The sequence below is a fragment of the Nerophis lumbriciformis genome, linkage group LG28 (assembly GCF_033978685.3).
Source record: "Nerophis lumbriciformis linkage group LG28, RoL_Nlum_v2.1, whole genome shotgun sequence".
NCBI classification, from domain to species: Eukaryota; Metazoa; Chordata; class Actinopteri; order Syngnathiformes; family Syngnathidae; genus Nerophis; species Nerophis lumbriciformis.
Genome location: NC_084575.2, coordinates 34720567 through 34739545, shown reverse-complemented (window position 1 = coordinate 34739545; position 18979 = coordinate 34720567). Strand labels below are relative to the sequence as shown.

The window sequence follows — 18979 nt, the reverse complement described above, 5'->3', positions numbered from 1 at the left end:
TGTTACGGTGCAGATGTTCTCCCGAAATGTGTTTGTCATTCTTGTTTGGTGTGGGTTCACAGTGTGGCGCATTATTAGTAAGAGTGTTAAAGTTTTTTTTATACCGCCACCGTCAGTGTAACCTGTGTGGTTGTTGAGTAAGTATGCCTTGCTGTCACCCACGTGAGTAAGCGGAAGCCCCATTCAACATGTGGCTGATCAGGCACGCTGGCTGTAGTGGGCGCTATATGCTGTATCATCCCGTCACGCATGTCGTTGACAACCGCTATTCATAAAACCCGCGTGCCGCACCAGCTTAAAAATTCCATAAAAGGTGTGGGCTGCGTGTCTGAGACCCCTGGTTTATACATAGCACAAAGCAATAAAAAAAACGTTGTATGCATTTAAAATTTCAAAAAATTTTGCGGCTCCCATTGTTTTGTATAATTTGTGAAACTGGTCAAAATGGCTCTTTGACTGGTAAAGGTTGCCGACCCCTGATCTAGTGCGACTTATACAGTATGTTTTTTTCCTTCTTTATTATGCATTTTCGGCCGGTGCGACTTATACACCGGAGTAATTTATACTCCGAAAAATACGGTATATGATTTGCCTGAGAAGCTGGACAGGACAAAAAATAAAAAATCTAATATTTTCCTTTTTTGGTATCCATAAAATCGATCGATTCCCTTTTAAAATGTTTATGGATTGGTACCTATCTTTCGGAAGGCAAATGTGCCGAGCACAGATAAAGTAGTTGAATCTAAGGAATATAAATCCATACCCGCCAACTTTTGAAATCAGAAAATCCTAGTAGCCAGGGTCCAGGGCCCGCAGGCCCCGGTAGGTCCAGGACAAAGTCCTGGTGGGGGGTTCCTTCGCCCCCCGACGCAAAATGATTATTAGCATTCAGACAGGTTAAAATGTTGCTAAAACCATCACTGTTTGGGCGACGAAAAACGTTGAAAGTTTTCCACTTGTATCGCTAGCAACGGCATTAGACTTGTGTTTTTTTGTCCCAACGTGGTCTTTTACATCGCTAATTCCTCCGTGTCCGATCGAAAAATCTTGTCTGCACAAGGTGCAATTCGCGTAGTTTTCACCCTTTTTGGAACGGATAATTATTCCCGGATAGGCTTTTGAATATTCTTCACGGAATGACTGCAGTTTTCTTTTCGGTTTAAGACTCGTTTGCGATTTTTCTCCGGCTGATTCCATGATCATTCGCTCGTTTGGAAACAATGGCAACTGTATGGCGTCACATTAGTGCCAAAAATCTGAGCGCATAAAAACTGTTATCGCGCGCTGATTCTCCACTTCATGCGCGCGCGCGACACCATTTTGCGTGCGCGTGGTGCCTTTCTGCGCGCTCTCTGTGTACTCCTGGCATCTCTCCTTGCGCTGTCATGTTTCTTTTTGGCACTTTGGGGGCGGGTATGCTTAGACGGCCCCTTCTTTCTGATTGGCTGTGAGCATTTTTCATATGACCAATCATTCTCCAGTGTAGCAACGTTGTAGCCATCTTACTTCAGACATCTAGCCTCAATCCTTACATTGATGTCAATGGTACATGTACTACTTAAATTATGCCAGGAGTACACAGAGAGCGCGCAGAAAGGCACCGCGCGCGCGCTAAAAAGCACCACGCGCGCGCAAAATGGTGTCGCGCGCGCACGAAGTGGAGAATCAGCGCGAGATAACAGTTTTTATGCGCTCGGATTTTTGGCACTAATGTGACGCCATACAACTGGTGCCTCGTGCTTGGAAGCGGTGCTATAAATAGCCTCGCGCATGGCATTCGGAATGGCTCGATAGGAAGTTACGGGAAGCAGTGTCGATTGTCGTTGTTGTTACGCGATTTCGTGAATAAAACTTTTTTTAAAATATATATTTTTAATTAATGAAAAACCGTACTTTTTATCACTGCAACCGTAACCCGGAATAGGTTGATGAAAACCGTACTAATTACGGGAAAACCGGAGTAGTTGGCAGGTATGTAAATCAATATATAGTCAAATCAATAGTTGTCACGTGACTGCAGAAACATAAAGGCTCAAAGAAGATGCCACAGCTGGAACCTTGAAGACACAGACAGTACCTGAAGAGGAACACCAACTCGGCTGGCGATCTCTCGGACAACACTGGCGGTCACAGCTGTGGTGGCGTAGCGTTGATTGCTGTTGAACTTGATCACTGGACCCTGATGAAACAAAATTGCTGTCAGAATCTGTCTGCATTCTAATTTATACATATATAATTTGGTTTGCTATTCTTCACCTTGTGGAAAGATGGACGATGGTTCTCCTCATGTTTGTTACTGAGAAGATAAGATATAGATTAATTAACCCAACTGACATTTTTAGATTCAAGTACTCTACAGGTTACTGACTGGTAGTTGGGGTGCACAGCATGCGCCATGTCAGCACTGATCATAAAGGAAAGTGGCGCCGCCTGCTGGAAGGCGGTGGGGTTTGAGGGAGAGGTAGCCAGGCGACTAAGGATGAGCTCAGTCAGGTTGGATTGCGCCCCTTGAGCACTTTCTGAGCCTACCTACACAACACAGACATGAAGAGATAAACAGACCACATTCACACACTAGAGCCAATTTAGTGTTGCCAATCAGCCTATCCCCAGGTGCATGTCTTTGGAGGTGGGAGGAAGCCGAAGTACCCGGAGGGAACCCACGCAGTCATGGTGGGTGCTATTTACAACAAGGACAGCAATATAACAAAAGTGGGACGCTTGTGGAGAACCAATATGGATTCCGAGCAAATATCTCAACATCAATAGCGTTAACCAAAATAACAGAGGAAATTACCAATGCAATAGACAGAGGTGGGTAGAGTAGCCAAAAATTCTACTCAAGTAAGAGTACTGTTACTTTAGAGATTTATTACTCAAGTAAAAGTAAGGAGTAGTCACCCAAATATTTACTTGAGTAAAAGTAAAAAGTATGTTGTGAAAAAACTACTCAATACTGAGTAACTGATGAGTAACATACACACACATATCATATATATATATATATATATATACACACACACACACACTTATATATATATATATATATATATATATATATATATATATATATATATATATATATATATACACACATATATACAGTATATAATTTATATTTATTTATTTTGCCGTTTTTGTTTACATGTTAAAGGTGTTTTAATGAATATACATGCATGTTTAACACATATAGATTCCTTTCTTTCATGAAGACAAGAATATAAGTTGGTGTATTACCTGATTCTGATGACTTGCATTGATTGTAATCAGACAGTAGTGATGATAGCGTCCACGTTTTCAAATGGAGGAGAAAAAAAGTTCCTCCTTTCTGTCTAATACCACATGAAAGTGGTTGGTTTTTGGCTTCTTATTTGTCCAGCTTCCATATTCGTTTTTATACACTTTACAAGAAATATATTGGCGGCAAACTCCGTAGCTGGCTAGCTTGTTTGCGCTGGCTTTCGGAGACTCTTGTTTTGAAAGCGCAGGCGCGATGGAGCGGCACTTTTATTGTGAAGACAGGAACTGTGCAGTCAGTCTTTAGGCTTTTGACGGGATGTACGGTTGAAATAAAAAAGGGTCTTTTTTCCTTCACACTTTTGATTGATTGATTGAAACTTTTATTAGTAGATTGCACAGTACAGTATATATTCCGTACAATTGACCACTAAATGGTAACACCTGAATAAGTTTTTCAACTTGTTTAAGTCATGTCATGTGACCGCCTGGCTCTGTTTGATTGGTCCAACGTCACCAGTGACTGCATCTGATTGGTGGAACGGAGTGAACGTCACCAGTGACTGTATTTGTTGAAACGCAGGCACTATGACAGACCAAAACAAACAAAGCGTGCATTAACAGATCGATAAAAATTAGTAGCGAGTAGCGAGCTGAATGTAGATAAAAGTAGCGAAGTAAAAGTAGCGTTTCTTCTCTATAAATATACTCAAGTAAAAGTAAAAGTATGTTGCATTAAAACTACTCTTAGAAGTACAATTTATCCCAAAAGTTACTCAAGTAGATGTAACGGAGTAAATGTAGCGCGTTACTACCCACCTCTGGCAATTGATGGTAAAGAATGTGCGGCCGCAGTATTCATGGACTTAACAAAAGCATTTGACACAATTAATCATGATATTTTAATACGAAAATTAGAACGATATGGCATCAGAGGTTTAGTATTGAATTGGGTAAGAAGTTATTTAACCAACAGGAAGCAATATGTAAAGATGGGTGAAAATATGTCAACACGGCTAGATATATCCTGTGGTGTACCCCAGGGGTCAATACTGGGACCAAGATTGTTCAATCTTTATATAAACGACATTTGTAAGGTTACGAAGGACTTAAAGTTGGTTTTATTTGCGGACGACACAACTGCTTTCTGTTCAGGAGAGAGCGCACAGAAGATCATACAAATAATAACAGAAGAAATGAACAAATTAAAAAGATGGTTTGACAAAAACAGACTATCTTTGAATCTCAGTAAAACTAAAATAATGTTATTTGGTAATAGTAGAAAAGAGCATCATACACAAATACAAATAGACGGAGTAGACATAGAAAGGGTAAAAGAAACTAGATTTTTGGGAGTATTAATAGATGATCAAATGAACTGGAAATCTCATATACAAAACATACAACATAAGGTGGCAAAAAACATTTCAATAATGAATAAAGCAAAATATGTCCTGGGCCAAAAATCGCTACATATTCTCTACTGCTCGCTAGTGTTACCATATCTGAGTTATTGTGCAGAAATATGGGGAAATAACTACAAATGTGCGCTACATTCGCTAACCGTGTTACAAAAATACATAATGTTGGATATAGAGAACACACAAACCCTTTATTTATTAAGTCAGAAATATTAAAGTTTGGTGATTTGGTAAAATTGCAAACAGCTAAAATGATGTACAAAGCAAACTATAACCTGCTACCAAAGAATGTACAACAATTCTTCTCAACTAAAGAGGAGAAATATAACCTTAGAGGAAAAAAATAATTTAAAACATTTATATGCACGTACAGTCGGTAATTTTAATGAGCTGGCAGCAGCCAGCGTCATCTCAGAAGACCCTCGGGTGCCGTGAATGTCAATCAAGTGACGAAAGTGACGTCATAGTGAAGATTTATGATCGCTCATTTTTAGGACTATTTTTTTAATGCCTGGCTGGTGATCGACTGACACACCCTCCGAGATCGACCGGTAGCTCGCGATCGACGTAATGAGCACACCTGCCATAAAGGTAACAAGTAAATAAACCATTTGAGTCATGGAATATCCTGCTGTGACAATGGCCCCACACAATAGTCACTACAAAGAGCACTTCCCCAACGAGACATTGCTCACCTCTTCGTTGTCATACAGTGTCACCATGCGGATGTTGGGTTCTGTGTCCAGCGAGTTCCCCGAGCAGGACTCGATTAGCCCCTGACACAAGTCAGAAATAATTGCACAGCATCATAATGAGATCTGTAAGGACGGTTGTAATAAAGGAATTCACCACAGGTGTTTGCATGGCAGTGATTGGTACCTGCATGGCGCAGTAGCAGCTGTGAAGGTTGTCCAGCCGAGGAGAGAAAATGAACTCTTCATACACGCCACCCAGCGCCTGGCCGCAGATGAGAGAAACAGCGAATGTGGTCAAGTAGTGATGGGTTGATGAGGCGTCATGAAGCGTTTCGACACATTGCAAAACTGTATTGATACTGTGTCACTAAATACTGACATCTGCTGGACATTAAAAATCCCTACAGGCAACCTATGGACCGACTCAACTGACACTGATTTGATGCCCTAGTACAGGGGTCACCAACCTTTTTGAAACCAAAAACTACTTCTTGGGTACTGATTAATGCGAAGGGCTACCAGTTTGATACACACTTAAATAAATAAATATAATGTCATTTGTAAGTTACACATAAGTGTGATTTAAACAAGAATAGCTAAATAAATACATTTATATATATAAAAAAATGGGTATTTCTGTCCGTCATTCCGTCGTACATTTTTTTTTCCTTTTACGGAAGGTTTTTTGTAGAGAATAAATGATGAAAAAAAACACTTAATTGAACGGTTTAAAAGAGGAGAAAACACGAAAAAAATTAAAATAAAATTTTGAAACATAGTTTATCTTCAATTTCGACTTTTTAAAATTCTAAATTCAACCGACAAAAAGAAGAGAAAAACTAGCTAATTTTAATCTTTTGGAAAAAATTTATGGAACATCATTAGTAATTTTTCCTGATTAAGATACATTTTAGAATTTTGATGACATGTTTTAAATTGGTTAAAATCCAATCTGCACTTTGTTAGAATATTTAACAAATTGGACCAAGCTATATTTCTAACAAAGACAAATCAGTATTTCTTCTAGATTTTCCAGAACAAAAATTTTAAAAGAAATTCAAAATACTTTGAAATAAGATTTAAATTTGATTCTACAGATTTTCTAGATTTGCCAGAATAATTTTTTTGAATTTCAATCATAGTAAGTTTGAAGAAATATTTCACAAATATTCTTCGTCGAAAAACCAGAAGCTAAAATATTTATTATTCTTTACAATAAAAAAAATAAAATTTTACTTGAACATTGATTTAAATTGTCAGGATAGAAGAGGAAGAAATTGAAAAGATAGAAAGGTATATTTGTTTAAAAATCCTAAAATCATTTTTAAGGTTGTATTTTTTTCTCTAAAATTGTATTTCTAAAAGTAATAAGAAGCAAAGTAGAAAATAAATGAATTTATTTAAACAAGTGAAGACCCATCCATCCATCCATTTTCTACCGCTTATTCCAAGTGAAGACCAAGTCTTTAAAATATTTTCTTGGATTTTCAAATTCTATTTGAGTTTTGTCTCTTTTAGAATTAAAAATGTGGAGCAAAGCGAGACCAGCTTGCTAGTAAATAAATAACATTTAAAAAATAGAGGCAGCTCACTGGTAAGTGCTGCTCTTTTGAGCTATTTTTAGAACAGGCCAGCGGGCGACTGATCTGGTCCTTACGGGCTACCTGGTGACCGCGGGCACCGCGTTGGTGACCCCTGCCCTAGTATATACAATAATATAAACCAAGTCATTGTATTTCATTTAGGATGATTTCATATCTTCATTTAAATAAAAATATATTTTTATCTTTTTTAGATACAGTCAATAAATAATGTGAACATGTATCATAACATGGAAATCTAAGAGAACGTGTTGTGGATGATTGTGGACTGGGAATTTTTTTAATTTAATTTTTTTACACATTTTTATTTAAAAAAAAAAAAGTTTTTCCGACGTATTACATTTTAGACGATTTCTCTTCTTAGTTATTATTTCTCCGGCTGTAGAAAAGACACGCTCACAGGGCACAGAGGAGGCGTCAGTGCGACACAGTTGGCGTATCGGTCACGTGACCAAAACAGCTCATGATCGGTCACGTGACTTTCTAAAAGCGGTACGTGCACCGACACAGGGTTTTGCTCTATGAGCTCGACGCATGCGCCGATGCATCGGTGTTGCCGGACCCATCACTATGGTCAAGTATCTCAGTGGTGTACAGGCATTCACTGTCCATGTGGAAAAAGGTTGGCTCACCGCTGGCTGAGTGTCAGCCAAACAGAGCTCAAAGTCAAGCAAGGCTTCAGGTTCAACTCCCAGCTCTGAACACAACACCTTCACCAGTGCTGGCTGGTGTTTCTCTGCCTGAGAGGGACAGGAAACACATTTATGTATAACACCTTTTTTTTATAACTATCTTATGGGTCATGAATATGATGTTAGCGCTGGTTTTACCGTGTTGGCAGCGGTGGTGACATTTCCTGAGGTTGCATTGCCCGTCTCCAACTCTTCCTGGACAGCGGTGGCCAGAATGGGCACACTGATACACAAACCAGCATGTGTCAGCAATGATAAACTATGACATGTGTATACAGTTCTTTGCAAACACCTTAAACCACAACAGCAGCAATGATATAAGGACCATGTGTAACTAAAATGTCACTTAGCAGGGCACAAACATTTGTATATGGATTGTGTGTGTATACATACATATATATATATATATATATGTATGTATACCACCATGACAGCAACCACCCACCCACCACCACGAAAAGAATACCTACCGGAATCAATAAAAGGCTATCGATGCTGTCATCTAGCAAAGCTGAATTTGACCAAGCAACACCCCCGTACCAAAAAGCCCTTGATGAAAGCGGATACAATTTCACCCTCACCTATGAACCCACGCCAGGAAACCAGCCAAAAAAGAACAGAAAACGAAACGACATCATCTGGTACAACCCCCCATACAGCAAAAACGTCTCAACGAACATTGGACACAAATTCCTCAATCTGATTGACAAACACTTTCCCAAAGACAACACCCTAAGAAAAGTATTAAACAAGAACAACATTAAATTGAGCTACAGCTGCATGAACAATATACGACAAATCATCTCAAACCACAACAAAACAATTGCAAATGAGCCGTCGACCCCCAGACAGAGCGACTCCAAAACCAACAAAGGATGTAACTGTCGAAAGAAACCTGATTGCCCTCTCAACGGGGGGTGCTTACAAACATCAGTTGTCTACCAATCTAAGGTAATACGCAAGGACATTAACACATCCGACACATATGTAGGATTAACCGAGGGAGAATTCAAAACCAGATGGAACAATCACAAGGCTTCTTTCAGGAACAAAAACCTGCGAAATACCACAGAACTCAGCAAACACATTTGGGACCTCAAAGACAATAATGTTGAATATTCAATAACATGGCAAATTCTTGCATCCAGCACACCTTACAATAGTGGTAATAAAAGATGCAACCTATGCTTGAAAGAGAAACTGTTTATTATTTACCGTCCAGACCTGTCATCCCTCAACAAGCGCAGCGAAATTGTAACATGCCGCCATAGACGGAAACACCTCCTAGGTAACACATGAGCCAATCACCACGCCCCTAGGCCAGCCTGTACCCACCCACTCTGTGCCCTATATAAACCATGGTATGCGAATGCTCCCATTAAAATCTCCTGATGATTGAGGGTACCCCCCCTCATGAAACAGGCCTGTAGAGATGAAATAGTCTTGTGATTTTTTTTCCCACACATACATACATATATATATATATATACATATATATATATATATATATATATATATATATATATATATATATATATATAGTGAGCAATGCTACTTTGTTTCTAGCGCAGGGGATGTCCAAAGTGCAATCATAGGTCCATTTTTGGGCCGCAGCTTGTTTTTATTGTCCCTTGTGTGAACGCTTAAGATCATTCATATATGCATTAATAATAAACTTTAGGATAAAGATAAATGCACTAGAACCTTGACAGGTAAACTTAATTTGACTAACTAAACTATTAAACGCACATGCCTATATATGTTCAATATTTGTCAATTGAAGGGATCATATTATGATCTTTTTTCTACATTTAAACAGTTCTTGTGGTCTACATAACATGTTATAGTGGTTCTTTGGTCAAAATTGTGCATACATTTTGTTTTACAGACCATCTTCAAGCAGTTTTGTGACAGTCTCTTCAGGATGCGCCGTTTTGTCTATATAAGCTACAAACCCCGTTTCCATATGAGTTGGGAAATTGTGTTAGATGTAAATATAAACAGAATACAATGATTTGCAAATCCTTTTCAAGCCATATTCAGTTGAATATGCTACAAAGACAACATATTTGATGTTCAAACTGATAAACTTTTTTTTTGTTGCAAATAATCATTAACTTTAGAATTTTATGATCTCGTAACTTAAGTGATGAAAGTAAAAAAAAAAAATTATAAAAATGTATCACTTTATGAGTGGGGCACCTTTTGGATCCCAAATATATTTAGTGGTATTTTATTTATCTTTTCACTGTGATCACTCAAAAATAGTAAATAATTAAAATCAATGGTGTCCTGCATTATTTATATTTTAGGGCTCTAATTACTAAATACTGCATATTTCAGTTTTACTATAAAAAAACAAAGTTGTTTTTGACAGAAAAGCCATAAAACCTTTTTTTTTTTAAAGTTTATATAGAGATTTACTGTAAGTGTTAAATAAAAAAGAATAATACAAATTAGACTTATTTTTAACATTTTAATAACTGAGACCCTTTATGGTCCCCGGGACCCCTAAAGGCAAAATAAATACAAAAAATCCATATATTTTGTTATGGTTTGAAATGAAAAATATCAAAATGGCCCCCACATGCTTTAATTTTTCCGTTTGCGGCCCTCAGTGGAAAAAGTTTGGACACCCCTGGTGTATTTGTATTGAACCGTTTCGGTACGGGGGTGTCGGTTCGGAGGTGTACCGAACGAGTTTCCACACGGACATATTAAGTAGCGTAACGCACGTTGTGTAAACAATGCACACCGAGGCACAACACACGGCATGCTAGCAGCTAACGGGCTAGGATAGACTGACCATACGTCCTCTTTTCACCGGACATGTCCTCTTTTGCGGAGCTGTCAGGGCGGAGTTTCCTAAATGCCTCAAATGTCCGGCATTTTGAGTTAGGGTTGCGTGTATTTTCAATGTACGTTTAGGGTTAAGAAGGGGTTAAAAACAAAACAAACAGCAGCATTGGTGAGGGAGGGGCAGAGACAGAGAGAGAGAGAGAGTTATGATAAACGCGCATGCGTCGCCAGGCTCTGCTTTTTATCCATAGATTTATCTAAGGCTGAAACGACGCGTCGACATAGTCGACGTCATCGGTTACGTAAATTCGTCGACACCATTTTTGTGCGTCGATGCGTCGCATATTTACGTCACACTACTGTCATGGCGGATCGCAAAGCAGACGGTGCGAACGAGGGGAAAAAAAGCACGCCAAAAGTCATCAAAAGTGTGGGAGTATTTAAATAAACGGCCTAATAATGTTGTTGTATGCACACTGTGTCGAGCGGAAATGGCCTATCATAGCAGCACAACGGCTATGAACGAACATTTGAAGAGAAAACCGACAGCGTTCTTGCCATCACCATCAACTAGTCAATCGTCCGCGTGAGTATACGTTGTCATCATTACACAAAAACATGAATGTGTCATTTGTATCTGCGTTGTAAATTCATAAACTAAAGCACCGTTTCGCTCTGAGAGGAGCGTTTGGCGTGCCTGTTCAGTGTTTACAAAGACGCGCTCCTCTTTAACGCTGTGGAGAGGCGGGGACGGCGAGCGAGCGGCGAGGTGGGGCGCGCCGGGAGCGACGCCGCAATCGTGCCCAGGTGCGCGATCCGCGCACCTGGGCACGATCATCCAATCTCCTCTCGCTGAAGAAAAGGGGAGCAGCAGAGAGAGAGGGAAGAGAGACCGGAAGGAGCCAGAGTGAAGCTGATGTGGAGCGAGAGAGGAGGAGAGACAGAGGACGACGAGCGGGCGAGGATGAGGAGCTGAAAAGCGAGGAAAGAAAGAGAAAAGAGTTGGAAGAGAAAATACTTTGTGTAAAATTAGAAGATTGTAAACCTGACAAAGCCGTCTGGCGTTCAGTCTGTTGGTCCTGAAAGAACCCCACGGCACAAGAGGTGTCACAAACGCTAACGTTAATTAGTTGTGCAAATACCTTTTACAACATTAACGGTTACATATACTATGTACAAACCAACAATTAACTTTCACTTTAATCATACTATCATTGTTGTGTTATTAAGCAAAATAAGCAATACTTTTACTTTTGTTGAAATGTTTACACTGTTACAGAATATTTTGTTTTGCACTTTTTTGTATTGGATGTTTATCATTATTTTTGCACATTTTAGCAAATAAGCAATACTTTTACTTTTGTTGAAATGTTTACATTGTTACAGATTATTTTCGTTTTGCACTTTTTTGTATTGGATGTTTATCTTTATTTTTGCACATTTTAAAGCAAAATAAGCAATACTTTTACTTTTGAAATGCTTATACTATTGCAGAATATTAAGATTTGCACTGGATGTTTACTTTTATATTTGCACATTAAAAAGCAAATAAGCTACTTTTAATTTTGTTAAATGTTAAAAGTTTTAAATCGTTTACATTGTTACAGAATATTTTGTCATGTTGTTGTCAATGTTGACTGAGTGGCCATACTTTTTTTTTTTTTGTAAATAAAAGCCATGCCTTTTGAAAAAACTGGCCTACATTTATTTTTTCATCTTTATTTTAAATTAAAAAAATAATCGGTAAAAGGAAAAATAATCTATAGATTAATCGAAAAAAATAATCTATAGATTAACCGATTAATCGAAAAAATAATCTATAGATTAATCGATGGAAAAATAATCGTTAGCTGCAGCCTTAGATTTATCACATTTAATTTTTTATTATCTATAGCAGGGTTGTCAAAAGTGTGCCCCGGAGGCCATTTGCGGCCCACAGCTAATGTTTTAAAGGCCCACGGCACATTGTAAAAATACTATTAAAATAAACAAAAACATATCAAAACTGAAATAAAAAAGCTTAAAGGTGAAATGTAATTTAGAAAAAGTTGCAATGTTGACTAATAAAACAAAGCTGTTTTTTTTTTTCTTTCAAACTGTCATTGCTCAAAACATAATATTGAATCAAAATCAATGTCATTATGAATTATTGACCTATCCAAGGTTCCCATTACTTCACATCAATTATTACACTAAGAAAAATATTTTTGGTGGAAGATTTTGCACATTTGGTAAATAAATAACCCAAAAATGTATACCGTATTTTCCGCACTATAAGGCGCACCTAAAAACCACAAATTTTCTCAAAAGCTGACAGTGCGGCTTATAACCCGATGCGCTTTATATATGGATTAATATTAAGATTAATTTTCATAAAGTTTCGGTCTCGCAACTACGGTAAACAGCCGCCATCTTTTTTCCCAGTAGAAGAGGAAGTGCTTCTTCTTCTACGCAAGCAACCGCCAAGGTAAGCACCCGCCCCCATAGAACAGGAAGCGCTTCTTCTTCTACTGTAAGCAACCACCCGCCCGCGTAGAAGAAGAAGAAGCGCGCGGATATTACCGTACGTTTCATTTCCTTTGTGTGTTTACATCTGTAAAGACCACAAAATGGCTCCTACTAAGCGACAGGGATCCGGTTCATGAAAAGACGCAATCTCTCCATCCGCACACGGATTACTATTTCACAGCAACTGCCTAAAGACTTTCAAGAAAAGCTGGCTACTTTCCGTGCATATTGTAAAAACAAGATAGCTGAAAAAAAGATCCGGCCAGAGAACATTATCAACATGGACGAGGTTCCACTGACTTTTGATATTCCTGTGAACCGCACTGTGGATACAACGGGAGCACGTACGGTGAATATTCGCACCACAGGGAATGAGAAGTCATCCTTCACTGTGGTTCTAGCTTGCCATGCTAATGGCCAGAAACTTCCACCCATGGTGATATTCAAAAGGAAGACCTTGCCAAAAGAGACCTTTCCAGCCGGCGTCATCATAAAAGCTAACTCGAAGGGATGGATGAAGAAAAGATGAGCGAGTGGTTAAGGTAAGTTTACGCGAAGAGGCCGGGTGGCTTTTTTCACGCAGCTCCGTCCATGTTGATATACGACTCCATGCGCGCCCACATCACGCTGGTTTTTAATATATTATTAAAGTTTGACTGACCTATCTGACTGTTTTTTTGACATTCCTTTAGCGCAGTTAGATGCGGCTTATAACACGGGGCGTCTTATGCGTTCGACACCGTCGACCACGCCACCTTAATCACTCGTCTTGAGAACTGTGTGGGCATTAAGGGCGCCGCCCTCAACTGGTTCCGGTCGTACCTAACCGACAGGAGTTTTTGTGTAAAAGTAGACAGTTTTATGTCGTCCACAGCTCCTTTACCACATGGGGTCCCCCAGGGTTCAATCCTTGCCCCAATTTTATTTGCGCTTTACCTTCTCCCCCTTGGTTCTATTTTTAGGAAGTACAGTATTGCATTTCATTTTTATGCCGATGATTGCCAGATTTATTTTCCCATGGCACAAAATAACACGGTTCAAAGTCTTATTGACTGCCTGCACGACATCAAAGTCTGGCTTTCAGCTAACTTCCTGAGCCTAAATGAAGACAAAACAGAAGTTATGTTGTTCGGTCCAAGTCGCTCTCCCTCCCCCAACGTTGACCTCGGCACTCTGACCCCGTATCTCAGCGACTCTGTCACAAACCTGGGGGTAAAGTTTGACTCAGATTTTAAATTCGAAAAACAAATCAGCAGCGTCGTTCAAAAAAGCTTTTATCAATCACGCCAAATAGCGAAAGTGAAACCGCTTCTATCAAGACATGATCTTGAGAAATTAATCCACGCTTTTATCTCGACTCGTCTTGATTATTGTAATGCCCTGTATGTTGGCATTAGCCAGGCCTCCCTCGCCCGCCTGCAGCTCGTGCAGAACTCTGCTGCTCGTCTGCTAACACAGACCCGCAGACGTGAGCACATCACCCCTATTTTAGCGTCCCTTCACTGGCTCCCTGTGCGTTACCGAATACATTTTAAACTCCTTTTATTTGTTTTTAAATGTCTAAACAACCTGGCGCCAACCTATCTCTCCGACCTCCTTCAGCCTTACTGCCCCACCCGATCCTTAAGATCAGCCGATCAGCTGCTGTTGACGGTCCCTGACACAAGGCTGAAGCTTAGAGGTGACAGAGCTTTCGCCGTTGCTGCTCCCAAGCTCTGGAACGACCTACCCCTGAGTGTTAGACAAGCCTCCTCTCTTCCTGTTTTTAAATCTCTCTTAAAAACATACTTTTATTCCATGGCTTTTAACACTGAGTGATATCCATCCTGCAATGGCGCCCCATAATACACCTGCTGTGATCCTGTTTTTATGTTTTTATGTTTTTATTAATTCTATTTTAATTATTTATTTTTTATCATGTTCTGTTTGTGTTGTGTTGTGTTTGCTCGGTACTCGTTTTATCTTTTAACCTGCTCATTGTACAGCACTTTGGCTACCCCTGTGGTAAATTTTAAATGTGCTTTATAAATAAAGTTGATTTGATTTGATTTGATTTATAGGTGGACAAAGTTTTGAAATATGCCGTTCATTGAAGGCGCGGCTTATAACCCAGGGCGCCTTATGGTGCGGAAAATACGGTATTTTGTTGTTTTCTTACTGTACCGAAAATGAACCGAACCGTGACCTCTAAACCGAGGTACGTACCGAACCCAAATGTTTGTGTACCGTTACACCCCTGGTGTTTAAAAAAAACCAAATAGCTTTAGTAATCTCCCTCTCGGTTACTGACAGATGAGTCTCCTTGTTGGGGCCAAAGGAGTCGTTGACGTCCCTCTGCAGGTGGATGGCCAGGTGGGGAACTCTCAGCAGAGGTCGTGACACATGCACCAGCCGCTGGACAAGCTTGTCGTCTTGCTGCATGACGACACACCAGCATGAACACAAGTCCCTGATGCTCACACGTAGTGCTCAACTGTACCTTAACAATGACACGCCCCGCAATGGTCAGGTCACGATCAAACCAGGTGTTCCAAATGCCGCCACCGTAGCACTCCACGCCGACCTGCAGACAGCCCTGGTTTGTCCTCTTAGACCTTGGCTTCACCTAAAACACAGAATGTTGTCATTTAAGTTAGACTTAAATTCTAAGGCTGCAGCTAACGATTATTTTTCTATCGATTAATCCATAGATTATTTTTTTCGAGTAATCGGTTAATCTATAGATTATTTTTTTCGATTAATCTATAGATTATTTTTCCTTTTACCGATTATTTTTTTTATACAAAATGAAGATGAAAAAATAAATTTAGGCCAGTTTTTTCAAAAGGCATGACTTATTTACAAAAAAAAAGTATGGCCACTCAGTCAACATTGACAACAACATGACAAAATATTCTGTAACAATGTAAACATTTAAAGCTTTTAACATTTAACAAAATTAAAAGTAGCTTATTTGCTTTTTAATGTGCAAATATAAAAGTAAACATCCAGTGCAAATCTTAATATTCTGCAATGGTATAAGCATTTCAAAAGTAAAAGTATTGCTTATTTTGCTTTAAAATGTACAAAAATAAAGATAAACATCCAATACAAAAAAGTGCAAAACGAAATATTCTGTAACAGTGTAAACATTTAAACAAAAGTAAAATTATTGCTTATTTTGCTTAATAACACAACAATGATAGTATGATTAAAGTGAAAGTTAATTGTTGGTTTGTACATAGTATATGTAACTGTTAATGTTGTAAAAGGTATTTGCACAACTAATTAACGTTAGCGTCTTTGTAAACACTGAACAGGCACGCCCAACGCGCCTCTCAGAGCGAAACAGTGTTTTAGTTTATGAATTTACAACGCAGATACAAATGACACATTCATGTTTTTGTGTAATGATGACAACGTATACTCACGCGGACGATTGACTAGTTGATGGTGATGGCAAGAACGCTGGCGGGTGTTTTCTTTTCAAATGTTCCTTCATAGCCGTTGTGCTGCTATGATAGGCCATTTCCGCTCGACACAGTGTGCATACAACAACTGTCAAGTGTTTTGCTTTTTTCGCTGTGCTTATCCCACACTTGAAGGGATGTACCAATGCTAAATGTGGCTTCTGGATTTCACTCAAAAGACCAGACCGTAGTTACTTTTTCCTTTTATTTTCCTTTAGTTTGCAACCGTTTTTCCAACGAAGAAACAGCTTCTTTTTTCTTCTTTAGTCTTTTTAGCAGTCTTTAGCAGTGTTAGTAGACTTTAGTAGACTTTAGTTTCTTTAGCTGTCTTTAGTAGCCTTTAGCTTCTTTAGTAGCCTTTAGCTTCTTTAGTAGGTGAAAAACCTTTAAGGACAAAACACCACAAGATTAACATGCTGTAAAAAATCAATCAATGATCAATCCCATAATTTACAATTATTAATTAGGCAATCAAACTCTTAACCATTAAACAAGTGCAAAAAAATGGACACATCTTTTCCCTTTAAGTTAAAACAGATTTTAAATAAATTGTCTCAACATAAATGCACCAAGATACATATAAAATACATTTAAACCCAGAAACACAATAGATAAATGCAGCAGAAAACCCAATATGCAAATACATAAATACCTAACCAATTAACCACCTATTTAGATACATATTTAAAATCCATATTCAATATAAATATATTATTAAATTAGCAGTGAAACACTCAATCTTAAACGCCGTCTACTGGTAGAAAAATGCCCCTTTTTCTATGCCCTCACCAGCAGCCAATGATCCAACACAGTTAAATCCAACACTTTAAGTTGAACGACTTCACCCTCCTGATGAAGCAAACTGCTCCAACATTTATCAAACTAAGCAAAGAATATCAACACTTCCTTACTAAACAACAGTTACACAAAACGCCGTGTGTATTTAGCCTCCAGACTAAGCACGCTACATACACCCCCCCCCAATCTCACCAGCGCAACAGGTGCGCCACACCCACAAAGAGAACTAAAGTGCAATCTTACCGGCTGTCCGTTCAGCTATTGGTTTTGGTACACTTTTGGCACAACTCTGGGTTTTCTGTAACGAACTAAACCTTTTTCCACTCTGCGCTGGCGTCTTTTGTACTCCTTGATTTGACAAAGCTGTCTAATTACCGGACTCGCGCACCAGCAGATGAGCCGCGAGCGCGCTGCGTTATACCTGCGCGTGAACGTAAACTGATCGGTTCTGATCATATAAGCCGACTGGCCGAAATAATGCCGAATTATATACATTTCCTGGGGTTGCCTAGGTGAATAGGGATGCGGATGTGCTCTAAGATAAAATATAATTTTATTAAGTGGGGTTTGGCTGGTTGCTAAGCAGCCACGGTTGCGAGATCGCGCGTCAGCTGACGAGACAGCTGTTCGCCGCTACAACATTATTAGGCCGTTTATTGAAATACTCCCACACTTTTGACGACTTTTGGCGTGCTTTTTTCCCCTCGCTCGCACCGCTCGCATCGTCTGCTTTGCGCTCCGCCATGACGGTAGTGTGACGTAAATATGCGACGCATCGACGCACAAAAACGGCGTCGACGTATTTACGTAACCGATGACGTCGACTATGTCGACGCGTTGTTTCAGCCTTACTAAATTCACATCCTAATTGGGAGTCATTCTCACCCTGAGACAGGGGCTGTCTGTATGCGCTCCAATCATGGAGAAGCCATTCCCAGGCGAGTAGTTCCCGCCCACGGCAAAAGCAAGGACACAGGAGAAGTTCCGGGTCACAAAGTACTGAAAAATTAATCAGACAATTCTTTAGAACTTGCCATTGTCACGTGCAAGAACACAAGGGCGGTACCTTGCTGGATGGCTTGATGTCCCATCTGTCCACCTCCTTTAGCTCAACAAATCCTGCTTCCAGCAGACGCCTGCGACATTCTTCCACCACTGAAGAAGAAACACTTGTTTTTATTGGTTGCTTTGCAAATCATCTCAGTGCAGCACTTTGTGGTAAGATAAGCTGTATCTCAAATATTGCTATCAATCGAATACCAAGGTCATAAAGGGCCAATATTGGGATATGGATACTTCTTACTCTGAAGTTTTTAAGACCTTGGAATGAGTTTGCAAACTTGCCTCTAACCTCTTAAGGCCCAAGCTGTTTGTTTACATGCTTTTTTTTATTTCTCTTTGCTATTTGGGCTTATTGGACCCTAATTAGAATAAAAACTAAGAATCATAATTTGATATGATGTATTTAGTCGGAGGCAGATATTTACATATATCTGAATTTAAGTTGTACTTCTTTCATTTCTTAGTCATATTTGAAAACAGCTCGTGTTTTCCATTTCTTCTCTTGATGCTCTGTCAGCAAGTATACTGCGTGTGTTAACCTTGAGTTCTTTGGAATGTGTTTTGACTAGCATTTGTTTTGTCTACAGAGATGGGACGAGAGAGAGGGTGGTGGGATCGGGAAGACAGACCATTTTGGGAGGCGCAATAGAATGTTCTAGGGTTAGACTGGTCTCAATCAATGTATATTGGCAAAGCTTTGAGAATATACAACAAAAT

General features: G+C 39.3%; 1 protein-coding gene across 2 annotated transcripts in view; it reads right to left on the bottom strand.

The window, feature by feature from the left end:
• dnpep (aspartyl aminopeptidase) overlaps positions 1–18979 on the bottom strand; it is a 38513-nt gene that overhangs the window by 9772 nt on the left and 9762 nt on the right. For both annotated transcript variants that reach the window (XM_061923490.1, XM_061923492.1), the window contains exons 3-13: positions 18267–18355; positions 18086–18199; positions 15433–15558; positions 15244–15368; positions 7785–7869; positions 7587–7694; positions 5538–5615; positions 5354–5434; positions 2369–2529; positions 2257–2296; positions 2078–2179 (exon numbers count right to left, since the gene is read on the bottom strand). In XM_061923490.1, coding sequence (XP_061779474.1) covers positions 2078–2179; positions 2257–2296; positions 2369–2529; positions 5354–5434; positions 5538–5615; positions 7587–7694; positions 7785–7869; positions 15244–15368; positions 15433–15558; positions 18086–18199; positions 18267–18355 — 1109 coding nt within the window. The remainder of the gene's footprint in view (positions 1–2077; positions 2180–2256; positions 2297–2368; positions 2530–5353; positions 5435–5537; positions 5616–7586; positions 7695–7784; positions 7870–15243; positions 15369–15432; positions 15559–18085; positions 18200–18266; positions 18356–18979) is intronic.